Genomic DNA, 19,568 nt, shown 5'->3' on the forward strand with positions numbered 1-19,568 from the left:
ATTACATTTACAGATTAAGGCTCAGAGAAAGCTTCTAATGTTAACATTTCTGGGTATGACTAGCCAGTGTGCTAATCAAAGCCATGTGTATTTGTATGAGAATTCAGAATTCACATGAAAATCCTTGGCAAATTAATAAATGTTTGGGCTGGCTGCATCATAAGAGATCAGGACTAATGGTGCAGATTTGAGTATGTCTGAGTATATGTCCTGAAGAGATGGGAGACTGCAATTCATTAAATGACATTAAATCCATGAGAGAAAAATCATAGAAACAAGAACAAGACCAACAATAATAATAACTAATCATTTTTGAGCAATTATGACATGACATGACAAGCATATTATTATGTACTTGCCCAAATTAGTGTATGAGGTATATTTTTATCTACATTTTTCACATGATGGGACCAAGATTCAGAGATGTTAGGTAATTTTTAGTCATACAGCTGATAAATTGCAGGGATGGGCCTGGGACAGAGTTGACTCATTTGGCTCTGTATGGCTGGAACTTTCTCAGTTTTAGTGCTGAAAGTCAGCTCTCTTGGAAACTCCCTCAGTGCCAGGCAAAACGGTGTCCACATTTCTGGATTACAAAGCTTCAGCTTTTAATTTGTATACTATATTGCTTCCACTAAGGAGAAAGAGAAACCAGGATCAGACATGGAACCTTAGGATACACAAATAGTTTTTTGAAGTGAGAGATAATTATGAAGTCAATACTTACAGAATCCCATCTGGGTTCTTTGTCCATTGTTTCCCCAGCACTTAGCAGTGTGTCTGGCATAGAGTAGATACTCAGTAAATATGCAGGAAATTCATTTATTGATTGATGAGTACTAGTGACTAAATAATGAAAAGATAATAGGATGAAGAGGTCAATATTATATTCCAGAAGCATCAAAGAGTGAGGAGCTCTTAGGCTGAAACAATCAATAACAGTATTTGTTATAATATTTTTTAAGCAAGGGTGATGATTTTGCAAATTAGTGGTTATAAGAAACTTCAAGATTTAGCCTTTGAGAAGAGGGTCCCATGGAAGCTTGCACACATTCAGGAAAGAATAAATGAGTAAATGGGGAGAGCTGCTAGTTGTAGATACTAGGAAATAAAATCTGGATCAAGGAAATAGTGAGCCAAAACAGTGTTTTATTTTTCCTTTGCCAAAAGAGAGAGTCTACTTAATTAAAAGAATGGGGAAGATTCATTGCAAAGAAACAAAATTATACACCAAACAGGGGAACAACATAGAAAAGGGTTTCTTCCTGACTCGGGGAGATTTGGGGACTGGAATAGGGAATGAAGAGGTAATACTAAAGGAATATTGAAAATTCTTCCTAAAAGATACATAGGAGCATCTCAAATAGATGAAGCTATTGCTCACTTATCTCTTCCTTTAGTCTTTGTTTTCAGGCTAAACATCTTGTGTTTTGCCAAAGTGAGATGAGTTTGAGCCCCTCATCAGGCTAATGGATCTCTTCTGATGTGTTCTAAGTGTGACAGCCTCATTCTTCATAGTCTGTGTGCTAAAGGGAATACAATATCCAAATGTGGCATGGCCAGCACATGATAGAACATGGCTGCCACTGCTTATTCTGGATTTGAAATTCCTTGTGCAGGTTAAAATTTCATTAGCCTTTTATTTTGCAAGTTACATCAGACTTCAGATTTTGCTACTTGATTATTTTATTTCTTTTGCTAATGTGTAATATGTATATTTTACCCCATAATTTTCTCTCTGCCACTGTAGAAAGCAATATTGCTTTAGCTATCAGAGAGGCATCTATGCTTTAGCTTGTCTGTCATTAATAAATCCCCAAGCTCTCTGCTCATTCCTGAGCCACTCATGTCTGGTAATGATTTCCACATGGGAACACACACACAGCTGGATGTTTAAACCAGAGGTAAAGTTTTGTTTTCTGACACATCATCAATTTGAGTTTGAAAATAAGACTAGGTGTACTGTGAAAGTTATTCAAGAAAGAGAAATATGGAGTAATGAAAAAGTTCACCCCTTTGATCTGTTACCAAACCATTGGTAAAAAGTTTCCTTTGATCTCTGAAATCAACCTGTAGAACTATTAGCTCCTGAGGCAAGTATTAGTACAGTTGTTATGCTGCTAAAACTTCTGCAGAGCCATTTGTCTTGAAGGGTAGGGAAATTGTTTGCAGCTAGGTTGGGACTGGTCTGATTGCTGCTGATATAAACATTTCTGAATTACATTTTCTTACATGTCCAAGTAACCTAAGAACCTCACATCAAAGAAGAAAGCAGATTGACTTGGCACAACTAGACTTTTTTTTTTTTAAGAGCAAAATTCAGTACAATAATAATAGCTTTCAGAAATTGTGAAAATGTTAATGCAAGAAAATTAGTTCTAATGCAAGCTTAGCCATGAAATTTTATTGAAAAAAAATTCATTGGAGCATGAAGCATTTTAAATAATGAATTTATAAGAAGAAACACAAAGAGATCACAGCCATTCGTTATTTACAATAAGAAAAAACAAGTACATTCTAATGATAATAGATTTGAGTACAAAATACTCAAATACTTCATCCCATCTTTCTTTCATTGCCTGTTTGTCATTGGGAGGCCTGTCTGATGATTTGGGTAAGTCTCATGAGTGAATAACTTTGTGTTTGCTCAGCAGAGAACAACAGTTGCAATATGTAAATAGGGTGCTTCTTCCCGTTGGATGCCTTGGGATATGTATAATAGATTAAGTTGAGTTTGTGCAGAGCAAACAGGTCTGTATTACTAAGAATATGAATAATGTTGGTTTCCATAATTGCTAACATCTGGCTTTCCATAAATCTGTTAAATTGCATGGAAGCAGAATTAGATTTCTGTGTCATAAGTAAAGCAATTACATGGAACTCTGTAGGCAATATGGTCCTATATTCAACTGTGAAATCTTTTCATTCTGGAGAAATGGAAGCAAATTCTGGTTTTGTGCCCTGTTTTTATTGTGCACAATAGGTATGTTTATGCACAGCCTTCTTAATTTATGAGAGAAAATCACTACCAATATATTTGCAATGTTATAAATGCAAAATAACCAAATATTTTAAAAGCATAATGTAGCTGGGCATTGGTTGTCAATTTAGACATTATTTTAGAGAAAGCCATAAATTACAGGCCCTTCTGTAGCCACTGATGGTGGCTGGGTTGAAATTATACTTCCAGACGATTTCTGGAGCCATTTGTTAATGGCTTCCTCTGCCCTTGTTCTCAAGCATTTGACAGAAAATCAAATTTTTTTCCTGGGGAAGGGGCAGGGCACTGCCCCTACTTCAATGTGGTTACTAATTTGCTGTATTTTTTCTACTTTAAATTAGACCCAAGGGCCTTCACAGATGCGAACTCAACAACAAAATGTGTTCCCTGAAGGGAGGGGCAGGGTTGTGGTTATGCCTTATACTTATTGAACACTCTAGAGAACACGTTTTGACAAAGTAGGCATTATCATAGTCTCAGTCTGTGAATTTCCTAGGAAAGGAAATAAAAATGGAATAAATTAAATGGAATAAATACATTGGACATCCATATAGTATTCTGTTATCGTCTGCACTGGGAAGAGAAAGATAAATAAAATTTAGTGTCTGCCTTCAATGAGCTCACTCTCTCTGGAGGTAGATATACTAAACATTTAACTCTTGAGAGATGAATGCAAGGATAGAATTTTGTTTAAGGTACAGAGAAAGCAAAATGTCTATAGTGATTGTCTTGTCATATAAGAGATGGTGATGCTTAACCTGAATTTTGAAGACTGCGTAGGAGTGAAAGTAGCACAGCAAGGAAAGTGCTTATCAAATGATTTATACCTCACCTCATTCCCTATAGGCCGAGAAAAAGTAGAGAAAGAGAGAGAGTACCCCCTTAATAAGAAAAATCATGTTCTAAGCCACCGTTGTTTCATAGGAAACAATATGGCCTCTTTGTGGATCTCCTATTGCTTTTTAAAAAAAGATCAGTTGACAAAATTTATATGTATTTATGGTATACAACATGATGCTTTGAAACAGGATTACATTCTGGAATGGTTACATAATCAACCTAAGTAATATATGTGTTACTTTATACACATTTCTTTTTGGCAAAAGTGTTCTCAGCAATTTTCAAGAATACAATACCTTGTTGTTAACTATAGTCATCATGTTTGACAATAGATCTCTGGAATGTATTCCTTCCATTTAACTGAAATTTTGTATTCATTTATGTTGAATGAAAAGGGAGGGGACAAAAGATAACAATTGAAGTGTTAGGTGGCATTTGTATGCTATGCTGGGTTTTAAAATTTTTGCAAGACCATGACTGGGTGGCTATAGTGTCTATAGAAGATAAATGAGAGAAAAGCAAAGTAACATGTCAAAGAATATACAGTTATGTGTAAAATGGCTATATATGTAAGCACTCAACTAAAAAGTAAGAGCTTGGTTTCAAACACTGGTCACCTGACTCCCACATTTAATGCTCCTTTTAGTTGAGAAGAATAAGAGAATGGAAAGAGAGGCCATAAGAAAGGAGCACCATACGTTCAGACGCACTGAGAATGGCCTGGGCATGGCTAGTAACAGTGAGCTGATATAGTGAGGCTTGATATTAATTGACTTGGAATATAGGCATCATAATTTGGAATCTTTTCTATAATTTTCAAAGGAGAAGTCATTGCTCATTAATGAAATGTCTTAACTAAGGCTAAAATTGGTAAGACAAAGACAAAAAGTAGATCTTGGAAAGAAGTAGCTTCTAGAAATATTATTAGAATTTCTTAATTTCATCTGCTTTGTATTGCGCCATGTGCAAAGAAACTTATGCATAGCAGGTAGACCAAAACCAAGTAGACTAGCAGACACTTCTCGAATGCCGTCAGACACTAAGTACCAGTACTTCTACCAATGAGTAGAAGTTACTTGGTCATATATTTCATCTCAGTTTAAGGGAGACATTTCCAAAAGAGTTAGTCAAAGGTGGAATTAGGTATTTTGTAAGGTAATGGATTGTCTTTTGTGGAAGGACTCAAACCAGGGTTGGACAGGTTTGTGTTTAAGACATTGTTAAGGTCACTCAAGCTTTAAATGTCAGAATGTTCTGACTGGATTTATGTTTTTATTCAATTCTGGACTGTCAATAAAGAGCAGGACAATATATTTCATCAGCATCCATCCATGTAGCTCTGATATTATTTTTTATGCATGGACAAAAATTCTGCTGGCTATTTGGATAGTAAGGCTTTGATTATAAAAGGCTCCTCTCAAGAAATGTTCCTGATTCCTTCAGCCCTGGTTGTAGGATCTAGGAGCAGTCTAACTGTCTCAAGGTTGCCCAAATTTCCCACTTGTTCCTACTCAGTGGCTAATATATTCACATCTTTTCTAAAAGACCCAGATCTCCATGGGGTGTATGCATACTGTTAATGAATTAACAGTGTTTATGGCCTCTGGATGAAATTGTTCTTAAGAACATCCTAAAAACAGTTCCTAACTACAACTGGGTGTTTTAGTAATTGGAGTCAGGCAGCTACCTGTAGGTTTGAGTCTCAAATCAGCCACTTACTAGCTGTATGACGATAGTAATGCTATTTAAGTCTATAAACCTCAGCTCCATTATTTGCAGAATAGGAATAAGGACAAATCCGCTCACACAGAACTGAACTGACTTGCAGTGTAAATGAGATAATGCATGTGAACAGCTTGGACCAATACCTGCCACAAGGTAAATGGTCAATGTTGTAAGTTAATGTTGCTGTAAATGATGGCTATTCTCTAAGTTCCCTTGGCTAAGCCTCTGTGCTTCATATATTGCAGACATCGATGAATGTGCCTTAGGAACCCACACCTGTTGGAATGATTCTGCCTGCATCAACTTGGCAGGGGGCTTTGACTGTCTCTGCCCCTCTGGGCCCTCTTGCTCTGGTGACTGCCCTCATGAAGGGGGGATGAAGCGCAATGGCCAGGTGTGGACCTTGAAAGAAGACAGGTGTTCTGTCTGCTCCTGCAAGGTGAGGCTAATGTGGTTCAGCAGAAATTGAAACTGTTCTTTCTTTTCCTCCCTCCTTTTTCTGCCTCCCCACCTCTCTCCCTCTTGCGATTCACTTTAGTTCTCGAACAGGTTTCTCCTGTTCTTATCTACACTACAGCTAATAATGATGCTGAAGGGCAGGGAAACCTGCTTTGAATTGATTGTGTTCTTAATGGAAAGTGAGGTGTGAGGTTGAGAAGAAACTGCAGAGAAGAGGAAGCAAGGCAGAAAACCCAATGATAGTCCTCCCGCTGAAAGCCTGCAGTGTCTTTAAGTTTGGTTGGGTGAGAGTTTTAATGAGTCCTCATCCCACACTTACACAAATTTGCTGATTAAAACTACTGTTTGCCTAAAATCACCACCTGCATGAACTTGCTCACTTTATGACATCATCTAGAAAAGCAAGGCCAACAGACTTGCATCCAGTGCTGAGATAGGTGAACTTTCATTTTGAACAAATGATAATGATAGTATGAGGCCTCTTAGAAATTGATGTCTTCTTTGTTATTCTCAGTGCTGGACTATTCCTTATATTAAGTTGTTTGGAAGTGAGTTTAATGCTTATGAAAATAAAATTCTGTCATCATTCTGTTTTGCTTTATGCTTTGTAAAATGGGTCCATTAAAGTGTTTGATCTCCTTGTGCTTTATTTCTTCTTTTATTGATCTTGCCAATTTATTTTTCTCTGTTATTGCTCTACTGTAGCTTTTGCCTTGTATGGCTATGTCTGTTGGGATGGGAGTATTTAATCTTGGGCTTTATGGGCATGGGAAGCAAGAGAAATTACTTGCTTAGTGTAGCCTCTTAGAGAGCCAAGTCTCCTGATAAATTCCCAGTGTGCTCCCAAGAAACAGAGCTGAAATAAGCCTTAAGAAATCATCCAGGTCACCCACTTGCCTTCATCTGCCTTCATCCGTCACACCTCCACAGACCTGTGGACACCTAGTTAGGAGGGCCACCATAACAAGTGCTTAGATCATTACCCCATAACACCTGTTTTTTTCCCCCTTTCACATAAACCTTGTTTCCTACACAAAAATTTAGGTTTGTTTTCCCGTATTGGAGCACCTGCTATGTTTCAACCACCTTGTAATTCAAAAAAACAGCATCATGTTTACTTCTTACAGCACTAATTTGAAAGACAACAAAACTGAATTTCTATGGGATAAAGTAACTTGTCCTAAATATTAAAGATATAAACGTCCAAGCTGCGACTTGAACTCCAATAGCTTGGCTCAAAGTTCATAGTTTGTCCATCTTGTCAGATGTCTTGTAACACTCCTCAGATGATATTTATTGGTATATTTAAAACCAATTAGGTAACCGATAATCTATCTTGACTGAGGTCAAACTTTCAATGCAGGACTATGAAAGTGACTAGTGAGACATTCCCTCAAGTGGTTTTGAAATTATTAAGTATAATATTTAACCACATGGTGCTGACTCAAAGGGCAATGTTTTTTTCCTTTTTTAGATACAGAGTCTTACTCTGTCACCCAGGCTGGAGTGCAGTGGCACGATCTCAGCTCACTGCAACCTCTGCCTCTTGGGTTCAAGCAACTGACCTGGCTTAGCCTCCAGAGTAGCTGGGACTACAGGCACACAACACCACACCTGACAATTTTTTTTTTTTTTTTGTATTTTAGTAGAGAGATGGTTTCACTGTATTGCCAGGCTGGTCTCGAACGCCTGAGCTCAGGCAATCTGCCCACCTTGGCCTCTATTGTGCTAGGATTACAGGCATGAGCCACTGCACCAGGCCAAAGGGCAAAATTTTTTAAGAGAATAAAAATCTCACTGTGGTTTAGAAGATTTCCATAATTTCTTATAGAAGAGGACAGCAAGTAGGTGCCCCATTCAGCCAGCAGAATGGGGATGAATTCTTTAGTAGGTCATTTCAAGAAAACATTGTGTTTTAAAACTTTTGAGGATGATCATTACATATCCCCACATCCGTTTTGGGCTTTCTTGGTCCCCGGTTTCTGGAATAGGCAAGGGACATTAGTGGAGTCTTGACTAGTATGAGAGTAAAATTCCTCTTTCAGTTTTTGTTTTATTTAAGCCAAAATGAAGCAGGGAACTTACTATTCATTGAAAATTTCCCAGAGCTTCTTTAATTAACTGCGTTAATAATCCAAGCAGCCTAAATCGATTTATTCTGTTTTGAATCCTAATGTGTTTCCAAAGTCTTATGAGAATTAGACTGAAATTGCCAAAGGGATGAGCAATTCTTGTAGTCTAATTTTGTTAGTATGATGCACCTTCACTGCAAACCACCCCAATTTCTGAATAAAGCACTAGATAGATTTCTGTAGGTAAATCTTTTGTTTATGTTCTAAATGTACTCATTGCCCGTATATAGCACAGTTTCCCAGAGGTTGTGAAGGGGGAGGAGATCCTGGGTTAGAAACCGAATTAAGAATCTTGAATCAGATTCTGCAAGTCACCCTTATAAAATGAACTGCTTGTGGCCTTCCTTGTTTGTTTCCATTATTTGAAATTGAAAGTGCTCTATTTCAATTTCATAAGAAATATCTCCAATACTTACACATCCAAATGGACAATTATAGTGGCATCATCTTGGAAGCTAAGAAATAAAATCAAGGTTGGGGTATAAAGTACTATCTTTTCAATCATATCGTTGACATTTCAAATTTAAATGCCATCAAACTATAAAACAGTAGAATTACACAAACCAACAAAGGGTCAAGGCTTACTGCTGAAAGAAGTAGAGTCAAATTTCTTGCAAAATGCTATCTCCCCCTATGAGAGTCAGTACACCAGGTTAGCTGCCAGTGTTTCATGGTAATTGAAAAAGGGCCTTGAAACATGTCCACAGATGAATAGAGTTCAATGGTGAATCAAGGCTAGCATAAATGGATTTGGGCTTTTGTTAGATACTATGTACTTCCTTGGCAGTGACAATGTTTTTGTTCACCTTCAGACCACCTAGTTAATTAGGTACAGAACGGTTGCTGCACGGATGAAAACTCATGTTCCTCCAGCATTATTTAGACCACAGAAACCCAGATGATTAATGGTTGTGTCTCTTGGCTTGATCCCTAAATCTTGGTTACAGCCCAACTTCTTTTCATAGATACCCATCTATGGCTCTTCTATTCATAAATTTATACAGGACTTTAGGAAGACATCTTAATTTTCTGCCTGTGCTACGTGGGAAAGTAGAGATGTCCCCAGCCGATTAGTTTCAAGGAAATGTAGTGTTTTACTATAAGTAGTTGTGCTTATGTTACAGCTCATGGAGATGAAGAAGGAAATGGATACAAAAACAACTAACCACTTGTCATATATGGTAGAGCTATGAACAATTTGCTGTGGGAACACAAAAGCAGAAGCACAGTCAGCCCTCTGTACTTGTGGGTTCTACATTCATGGATTCAACCAGATCAAAAATATTTATAAAGATAATGCAAATTTAAAGTAATATCATATAAATATTTTATTTACATCCTATTAGGTATTATTAGTAATCTTCAGATGTTTTTAGTATATGGGAGAATATGCATAGGTAATTTGCAATACTATGCAGTTATATGCAAATACTATGCCATTTTATGTAAGGAACTTGAGCATTTGTGATTCTGGTATCTGTGCAGAGGTCCTCAAACCAATCCCTCAGAGATGTTGAGGGATGACTGAATCTTACATTCTGCGAAGATGCAGAAGGGAACAGGGAAAGCCTTCAGGGAGGAAGAGATCTTTGAAGAGGACCTTAAGGGATGAGGAATTTAGTCAAGTAAAGATGTAGAGGAAGGTGAATCCCAAACAAGAGGGAACCGTAAGAGCAAAGATGCAGAAGTGTAAGAATATATATTGTGTTAGAAATATGAAGTGAATGATGAGCTTGAATATCAGGAGCAAAATGAGTATAAGAAGGGTATAGTCAATGATGAGCCAGCAGAGAAAGGCTAGAGACAGAGCCAGGCCATGAAATTTAGACTTCATCGTGTGGGTAGCAAATGTTCATAAGAGATTTGACATTTAGAATTGGCAGGGCCCAATCAAGGTCTGATTGACAGCATGATGGATGGCATGAGCAGATAGAAACTAACGAGAAAGAAATCACTTGGGCTGATGTAAAGTTTCAGAGGAGTAAAGATGAAAGCCTGAAAGAGAGGTAGATAAGAAAGATCTAATGGGAGAAAATGCAGAAGTGAAAAATGGGTCCTGATGAGTGATGATGCTAGACACTTTGTGTCTGTGGTAATGTCTTCCCTATTCTCTGAGCAAAAAAAAGCTCCTGCCTAACGCGTTTGATACATAGATGCCCATTTTCTTGGGTGAACAGGATTCAGGTGCCACTAATAAGAGTAAGAACGAGGGTCTGCAAGTCGGGTCTGTATGCTACTACATCTATACCTACGTGTACACCTACACTTATACCTATACCTATACTGGATAATCTATTGGGAGGAAGAGAGCAAAATATGAAGGCCAGATTTTGTTTTTATGCTTTCATACAGCTAAAAAAATGTGAGTAGCATTCATTTTAAAAACAAAGTAATACTAAAAACTTGATCAGTGTTAGGTCTTGAGTTTTTCTGGGGACTACAGAGATAAGTAGGGAAAGGGATACTATAAATACCCAGTAAACTTCCATGTTATAATAAAATCAGGGACAAATTACTGTGGAAAGGGAAAGCAAAGTGAATACCTTTGTCATGAGATTGCCTGGATCATAGCCGTCTGATCTGGTTTATGTAAACCTATTCCCAGAAACTGAAGAGGATGGCCATGCCAGGGACACCTCGTGCACTCATGTATCTCTTTCTGGCAAGGAGGAATCACCTGATCTGCAAGAAGCTGTCAGGATACTGGTCGTGTCTTCCTAAGTATAGCACTCACAGGATAAAGCCAGGGATGAATCTGGTCTGTGCCTGGGGTCAGGGTAGAGGTAAACTTTCTGAATTCCAGCAAACTACTCATAAAAATGCTTTGTCTTGCTCTTTGAACCCAGCTAGAAGCATTATAAATATTTTTCTGTCTATGGTGTTTTTGATGGCTGGAGTTGGCTGTGCAGGCTCTAAGATTGTGTTTCTTTATCTTGGAAAAAGTAACTCATTGGAAGGTTTTGTTTGACACTCAAAACTCCAGGGGTCCTCTTAAGGAACAGGGGAATCTGTTTTCATTTTCTGAACTCTTTTTCCTGTGGTAGTGTTCAAAACCCTGCTTTTTCCATGCAGGAGCTTGAACATTACACCATGCTACTTCCCCATCTGACTGGGTGATGTTTCTCCATCAGTGATTTTGAAGCTTTGCACCAGAAACACCTTCAGAGCTTGTGAAACTTTGATCACTGGCTCTACCCCCAGTATTTTCTGGTTCAGTAGATCTGGGGTGGGGTACAATAATTTGCATTTCTCAGTAATTTCCAGGAGAAGGTAGTGCTGCTAGTTTGAGGATGGCTACTTTGAAAACTTTTGCCCCAAGAATCCTTCTGATATCATTTTATCTAAAATAATTTTTTCCTATCCCCCAGCCTCCTCATGATACAAAGGTGCATCACAGTGGAAAACCACTGTTACGGAAGTTCAGGTTAGGGATAAGGTTCTGTTTTGTTATTAGTTTTCTACATGGAAAAGGCATTTTCCCTCTCTAGGCTTGGTTTCTTCTTCATTAAAATGGGATAACTGGATAAAATGATTGCTGACTGTGTTTATACCTCAGGTGTTAGAGAGGACTAAGGGACTAATTTATGGACTTTGACCTGAAGGCAAAAATTAATACTTTCTAAAAAGACTGGAAATCACAGCCCAATAAATTTATGTGTAAGAAATTAGAGTAGGCATGTCTAGATTGCCAGCCCTAATTTCATAGTCTTTATCAGGCATCAGCAGGTTTTCTTCTTTAAAGGGTGATGTTGTAAATATTACATGTTTTGTAGACCATAAAGCTTCTGTCCCAAATACTCAATTCTGCCATTGCAGTGTGAAAAAATCCACAGACAAAATGTAAATGAACAAGGGAGGTTATGTTCTAATTACACTTCATTTACAAAAGCAGGCATCAGGTTGAATTTGGACCGTGGTCATCAGTTTTTCAACCCAATGTTTATATTACTATTTGATTTATAGAAATAATCTGACCTATTTTATTTATAGAAATAATCTGACCTATGTCCACTTTCTTGATTTGAAAGTTACAAAACACTATGGCAGAAAAAACAAGAGTGATATTATGTAATCTGGAGTAAATATATCAGTGTATTGACTATTCCATATTAAAATCTGTAATTAATAGCAAAAACATCTATAATTTTCCATGGCATAATAGAAAACAATGTATTATTTATTTGATAGGAAAAAAGTATGTCACTTTTTAAAATTCAGAAGCAATTAAGTTTTACAATAGTTATTAATTGCTTGTCATTGAGCTCGTAGTATAAAATTTCATAAAAACAGCTTTTGTGGGAGAAGATTGGGAAAATATATCTTTGACATGTAAGTAGGGAATGTTCAAACCACCTAAGTTGTGATAGAGGTCAAGCTCTGGAAATAGCCTCAAAGATCTATGTCAAAAAGGATGCTTATTGTCAGTGGGCTCCATACTCTTCCCAAATGTAGTTTCTAGTGTGGTTGTGCTCTGTGAGCTGAGGTTTTATAATGGCATTCTCATTGTATTAATGGAGCCCCCTGTGACATTTTCATTATTAAAAATGATTTTATTGACAGTCACCCTGTAATCCAAAGGCAAAGTGAACATATCCATTGTTCTGAAACACGTTAGAAGCTAAGAGGGGCCTATTTGGCATTTTCACATAATTGATGAGATGTGAAATTGCTTTATTTTGCACAAACCCTGGAGGCTATCCATTTATTCTTATTCATTCTTTCAATCAGGACGTGGGAAGAAAACTGACATTCTTATTGGGTGTCATAGCCTCTTGTGCAGTAAGAATTTATCCTTTCGTTTGATGCCAGCCACAGACAGCCATGCTGGATCCCAAGGCATGATCCTTCTATGCTTGGGAAGAGTGACAGTGTGCCATTGGAAGCTGAGCTGATCAAATGGTTTCATGTCGCAGCTCTCATTACTTTGCTTAGTTTTTGTTGGTTAAAATGAGTCTTCAGGGAGTCATTTGGGGTCATGACGATACAAGCAAAATATATTGGTGAGTTAAAAAAATGGGATATGAGCTGTAAGCCAAAGGCCAATTCTTGGGAAATTTCTAGGATCAGAACACTTCCTTGCCCTGACTAGCTGAATTCTCTGATTCCATTCATTTGCTAAAATCTAGTCTCTTGCTTTCTTTATATATACACGTTTGCCTATACATGTAAATGTATATGTGTGTGTGTGTTTAAGCTTTCATCTCTTGATATTTTTGAAACACCATGATTTCTTGTTATTTTTGTAGTAAAAGAGCCAATGCACACAATGCATTTCCAGCCTGTTATTATATTGTAGCCAGCATGTCTCTTTTTCATTCTTCTTAAAGAATATAAAGCTTTTAAGGTTTCCACTTTAGTGGACACTGAACATCTCAGCAAGCCCTGTCTGATTATTCGGCGTTGTTATGGATGAAGTAGATAAAGACCCTGAGGGCAAGTCCATCAAGTTTTCAGATGTCACTAAGCTGTGAAGGAGGGTGATTTATGGTAGATGACAGAAATAGCATTTATAAAACATTGTGACAGGCAGAAGAGATGAAATGGATCTAACAATATGAAATGCAACAGAGATAAACATCAAGTTATATACTTGCTGCCCCTAAACAGACAACTGCACAGGATGGGATAGGGCTTAGGGAGGTTTTAATCTTGATTAAGCTCAGTATAAGCCAACACTATGGCACAACTAAAGAAAGTAAATACAGTAATGCATAACTTAATGACAAGGATAAAGAAAAAAGTCATTAGGCTTTTTCTTCATTGTGTCAACATCATAGAGTATATTTAAACAAACCTAAATGTCATAGCTTACAACACACCTAGGCTATATGATATAGTCTATTGCTTCAAGACTATAAACCTGTACATCATGATACTATACTGAATATTGTAGGCAATCATAACATTTTATAATAATATGTTACATATTAATAAATAATATGTAAATATTTGTATATCTAAACCTAGAAAATGTACAGTACAAATCCATATAAAAGACAAAAAAAGTGGTACCCCTGTATAGAAGACTTACCATGAATGGCACTTACAGGACTAGAAGTTGCTGTAGGTGAGTCAGTGAATGAATGTTCATGCAATGGACGCATATAAAGGCCTTGGATATTATTGTACACTTCTGTATACTTTATGAACATTATATACTTGGGCTATGGTAAATTTAGAAAAAGAAGTTTTTTCTCTAATAAAAAATTAACTTTAGCTTACTGTAACTATTGTACTTTATGAGCTTTTTAATTTTTGTAACTTTTGGACTCTTGTCTAATAGTTTAAAACACAAACACATTGCACAGCTGTACAATGTTTTTTATACTCTTATTCTAAAAGCTTTTTTGATTTTTAATTTTTAAAAATTTATTAATTTTTTTTCAACTAGGACACAACCACACACCTTAACCTAAGTCTCCACAGGGTCAGGATCATCAATATCACTGTTTTTCACCTTTATATCTTTCTCCATGTCTTATCCCACTGGAAGGTCTTCAGGGACAATAACATGCACAGAGCTGTCATCTCATATGATAACAATGCCTTCCTTCTTCTGGAATACTTCCTGAGGACCTCCTGCAGCCCTTTTAGTTATCTCTCCTTTTTTTTTATAAGTAGAAAGAATGTATTCTAAAATAATGATTAAAAAGGGTAGTATACAAAATATATAAACCAGTAACCCAGCCATTTATTATCATTATCAAGTAGTATATACTAAAATGACTGTAGGTGCTATATTTTTATACAACTGGCATCCCAGTAGGCTTGTTACACAGGTATTATTACAAACACATGCATGAGTAATACATTGCGCTACATAATGGCTGTAATGTCACTAGGTGACAGAAATTTTTCAGCTTCATTAAAATTCTATAGGACCACCTTTGTATGTGTAGTATGACAGCGACTAAAATTTAATTGTGTAGCACATGACTTCATTGAAAAAAGCCTGTATTAAAGAAAATACAGTGCTTAATACAAAGTGACTGTGAGACTCAATCGCTCTTTCTTGAAAGACCATTACTGAATAATTATATTTAGTTCTCTAACTCTCAGCTACCTCATTTGAGAAATAGAGATATACATTCATATTCCACAAATTATCAGGATTAAATGTGATCATATATATAAATGTCTCTGCACAATGTGTAACAGAAGGTAAGTATTAAATTTATGGTGGATGATGATGATGATGATTATGGTAAATAAAGCTTTTGAAAGAAAAGACAACCGTGACAGTGAAAGGATTATAACAATGGGGACTGGTTAAGAAATTCGAGATGTTTACCTAGAGATGAAACATCTCAGTGAATACTTAAGAACTGTCTTCTAAAAACTTAAGAATTGAAATATGACAGAAAGTGTTGGGAGTTCTATTATTACCAAAAGTATGAATTCAGATCAATGGATAGAAGTCATGAGAAATCTGATTTTTGCATTACGACATGTACAGAGCTATACACTGAATTCTCTCCATAGTGGTGAATTCACAACTGGAGAGCCTTAAGCACATACTTGAACACTTTTGTATATGGCTGCTATAAAGAGGATTCAACTGTAGGTCAGGAGATTTGGTTATATGTTCTTTAAGGTACCTTCCAGCCCTAAGACTCTATGGTTTTTTAAAATATTCAACAGATTTGTTATGACCATGAAGGGTGATGACAGTTCTTGCCTTACATTTTCAGCAATGAAGAACATTGTTTAATAAATTACTATAAGCAATAGACATATAAAAACAAAGACATGCTGCAAAATGTTTAGTCTTACTGCTTAAGTGCTGTTGATTTTCAATTTTTTATAATTATGAGTCTTTAGAGCCAATACTCCAAAAACTGTACTGTGCTTACAATATGGAAAACTTCCATAAGGTCGAAGGAGGCACCTGATTATAACCCCCTGTAATACACAACTTTAAGGCAATCTTGCAGAAGAAAAATATTTTGAAACCATAATAATTGGTGGTGCTGCTTACCTATCTCATCTTGGATAAGTGGCTTAGCCTTGCTGGGTCTAAGTTAACTCTTCTGTACAAAATGTATAATCAGACTTCTTTTCACAGTTGGGACAGGAGTATAATTAGATGAATGTATTTGAATATGTTAAGTGGTATCATGGAAATACAGGAGCATGATTTTCCACTCAAATGAGTTATTGATCATATATGCATTTTTAGCTGCTTAGTTTGCTTATAGTTCTTACTTAGAAATATGATTTTTTTTGAGACAGTCTCTCTCTGTCACCTAGGCTAGAGTGTAGTGGCGCTATCTCTGCTCACCGCAGCCTGTGCCTCCTGGGTTCAAGTGATTCTTTTGCCTCAGCCTCCTGAATAGCTGGGACTACAGGCATGTGCCATCATGCCTAACTAATTTTTTGTGTTTTTAGTAGAGACAGGGTTTCACCATGTTAGACAGAATGGTCTTGATCTCCTGACTTCATGATCCACTTACCTTAGCCTCCCAAAGTGTTGGGATTACAGGCATGAGCCACCTTGTTGGCCAGAAATATGATTTTTAAGAACCCCTTTGTAAAAGATTTTCAACAAACATGTTTTTGAAGATTTTCAAAAACCATTGACTTTTTGTTAAACTTAGAAATGTTTCTACTTTTATTTTTTCTGCTCTGCAGGCAAAGTCAGGGAAAGAAAGGGTGTGTTTATGTGAGCACACATGCGTACTTCAGTTTTGAACAGAATGAGAGGTGGCCAGGGATGACTAAGACAAGAAGTTTGGTTCTTACAGTGTAGCTGTCCATCATGTCCTACTTGATGAAACTTCCTTTACTTCATTTCTAAACAGGATGGCAAGATATTCTGCCGACGGACAGCTTGTGATTGCCAGAATCCAAGTGCTGACCTTTTCTGTTGCCCAGAATGTGACACCAGGGTTACAAGTCAATGTTTAGACCAAAATGGTCACAAGCTGTATCGAAGTGGAGACAACTGGACGCATAGCTGTCAGCAGTGTCGGTGTCTGGTATGTTGGCTTCCTTTACAGGGTGTTGAGCCTTTCTTTACTCTGAAAGGGGTTACACATTCAGTCGTTTGTGGGCTCTAGTTTCCCATATTTCATAATACTATACAGGTAGCTCTGTGGGGCCTGTGGCTAAGGGGCATGTTCTCTGCCTAAAGACATTCAGGTTATATCTGAAACACTGTACAAAGTAAAAAGCACATATTTGTGGTACAGATTTGTCCCAAGCAATGACAGTTTACAGCTACTACTAATAAGAAATCAAGATCAGGAAAAATCTCTGCAAGAAAGGAACCTTTCAAAACCTTGACTAGTAATTGTAGTCCTGAAAGAGCTAAATCTTTCATTTCTTATGCCATAACCCCTAAATATTTCAATATAAGAGGTAACAAATATAGTATAAATATCACAGATTTAATCATAGAGACCTAGAGTCTAAACCTGGTCCACCCACATGCTATCTGTACATGATGAACTTGGGCTAGTCCTAGCATTTTACTGGTTATTCTTTCCCTTAAATGGACAGAGGTGTATGAGTACATCTGAGGGAAAGAATGGGCTGTTACAAAGATCACAAGATACGTATTAAGGACAAATACAGTATTTGGCTCAGAGAAGGTACTTAGTGTATGGTAGTGACTATTTTTAACACTTCCTACCTTGGAAAATCTTTTCAGACACTACATGTTTAAAAAGAAAAAAAATGAATGTTGTTATAGTATATTCTCTTCCATCCCAGCCCCTAAGATGAATATTTCTCAGGAAAACTGAAGCTATTAAACACATAGCTTATCAATTACTTGAGAATAATGTGAGTCATACTTAACAAATACTCCTCAAGATTTTGCATGTGCCAGACTTTGTAGGATATAACAGTGAGCAAGATAGACGTGGCCTATACCTACACAAAGCCCATTAATATAGGGCTACTAATGGTATAATTAGATTTGAGAACGTCCAGAGAAAAGGTTTAGTTTCTGGACCTGGTTCTTTCAGTTTCAAATTATATCACAGAGATTTCTAGCAATAGGAATGTGATGTCCCATATGTAAAGTCAGAACTATGGAACATTCTGAGTTGATTTATAATGGAAACTATTAGCTGGGTGTCCAAAAGTTTAACATTTGCTGAAATGAATGAATGATTCTCAGTCTATGTGTAATATATGAAAACAAGCATTCAGAGAAATTATGCTCTAAATTTTCATCAAATTTTTAAAAATCTTCAAGTGAACATGCAGATAATCTTAACAGAATATCTTTCTTAATCACTCCTATTACTGAGAAGTATAACTCAGATAAATAAAAATTGTAGTCATTTTTTAAAACTCCCACTCAAGGAAAAACAAATCAATATAACTATAGAATTAATTTCCTTATGAGACTGGCAAATTGCATTTCTTTTCCAAGAAGCTAATCATCAGGCAGCCAGAAGAATTGGTATTAATTTAATGCATGAAATTTTCATAGATAAAATTTCAAAGGTATATCCTCTTTCATCCCAGCCCCTAAGATGAATATTTCTCCGGAAAACTGAAACTGTTAAACATATAACTTATGAATTACTTGAGAATAATGTGAGCCATACTTAACAAATATACCCCAAGACTTTGCATGTGCCAGACTTCGTAGGATGTAACAGTGAGCAGGACAGATGTGGCCTAAACCTACACAAAGCCCATAGTCTTATGGAGATGACTGAACAATTAAACAAGTTACCATACATTATAAGGTATTATGCCATACATTATAATTCATAATAGCATACAGAAATAGTTTTATTGTGGACAGCTCAGTGAAACCACAGATGCTAGATGCTGAGACACACAGATACTTCAGTTGAACTGCAGTCTAGAAAGTTCACTAATCACATGTGATATACAAAACCATTCTGAAATGGTTCTCCTGACATGGCTCAATTTTAACTTTAAATTTGATTGAAATATTACAGTGCTTCATGTTCTGCTTTTGACCTTAATATAAATTAATCACTCTTGTTTTTTATTATACTTTAAGTTCTGGGATACATATGCAGAACGTGCAGGTTTGTTACTTAGGTATACACGTGCCATGGTGGTTTGCTGCATCCATCACTCTATCATCTACGTTAGGTATTTCTCCTAATGTCCCTCCCCTAACCCCCCACCCTGAAACAGGTGCCAGTGTGTGATGTTACCCTCCCTGTGTCCATGAAAATTGCTCTTTATATACTGGCCAGTATCTCGTAATTCATTTATTTATTAGCTGTTATTGACCAAAACTGTGTTAAACATGATGGAGAGAAAGGAACAAGCCCAAAGCCTGAATGCTCAAAAATTAATATAAAATTATATTATAATCATGATGTGATTATAAGTATCAAGTTAAAATAATTATAGGCCATGCTTGGCACACAAAGAAGCTGACCTAACTCTTTCTCTGTACTGCAGTATAGATA

The 19,568-nt window shown here is 36.7% G+C and overlaps 1 protein-coding gene across 6 annotated transcripts in view; it reads left to right on the forward strand.

The window, feature by feature from the left end:
* NELL1 (neural EGFL like 1) overlaps positions 1 to 19,568 on the forward strand; it is a 936,371-nt gene that overhangs the window by 913,902 nt on the left and 2,901 nt on the right. For all 6 annotated transcript variants that reach the window (XM_035266029.3, XM_035266032.3, XM_035266031.3 and 3 more), the window contains 2 exons: positions 5,812 to 6,005; positions 16,959 to 17,135. In XM_035266029.3, coding sequence (XP_035121920.3) covers positions 5,812 to 6,005; positions 16,959 to 17,135 — 371 coding nt within the window. The remainder of the gene's footprint in view (positions 1 to 5,811; positions 6,006 to 16,958; positions 17,136 to 19,568) is intronic.

Source organism: Callithrix jacchus, chromosome 10 (assembly GCF_049354715.1).
Source record: "Callithrix jacchus isolate 240 chromosome 10, calJac240_pri, whole genome shotgun sequence".
Classification (NCBI taxonomy): domain Eukaryota; kingdom Metazoa; phylum Chordata; class Mammalia; order Primates; family Cebidae; genus Callithrix; species Callithrix jacchus.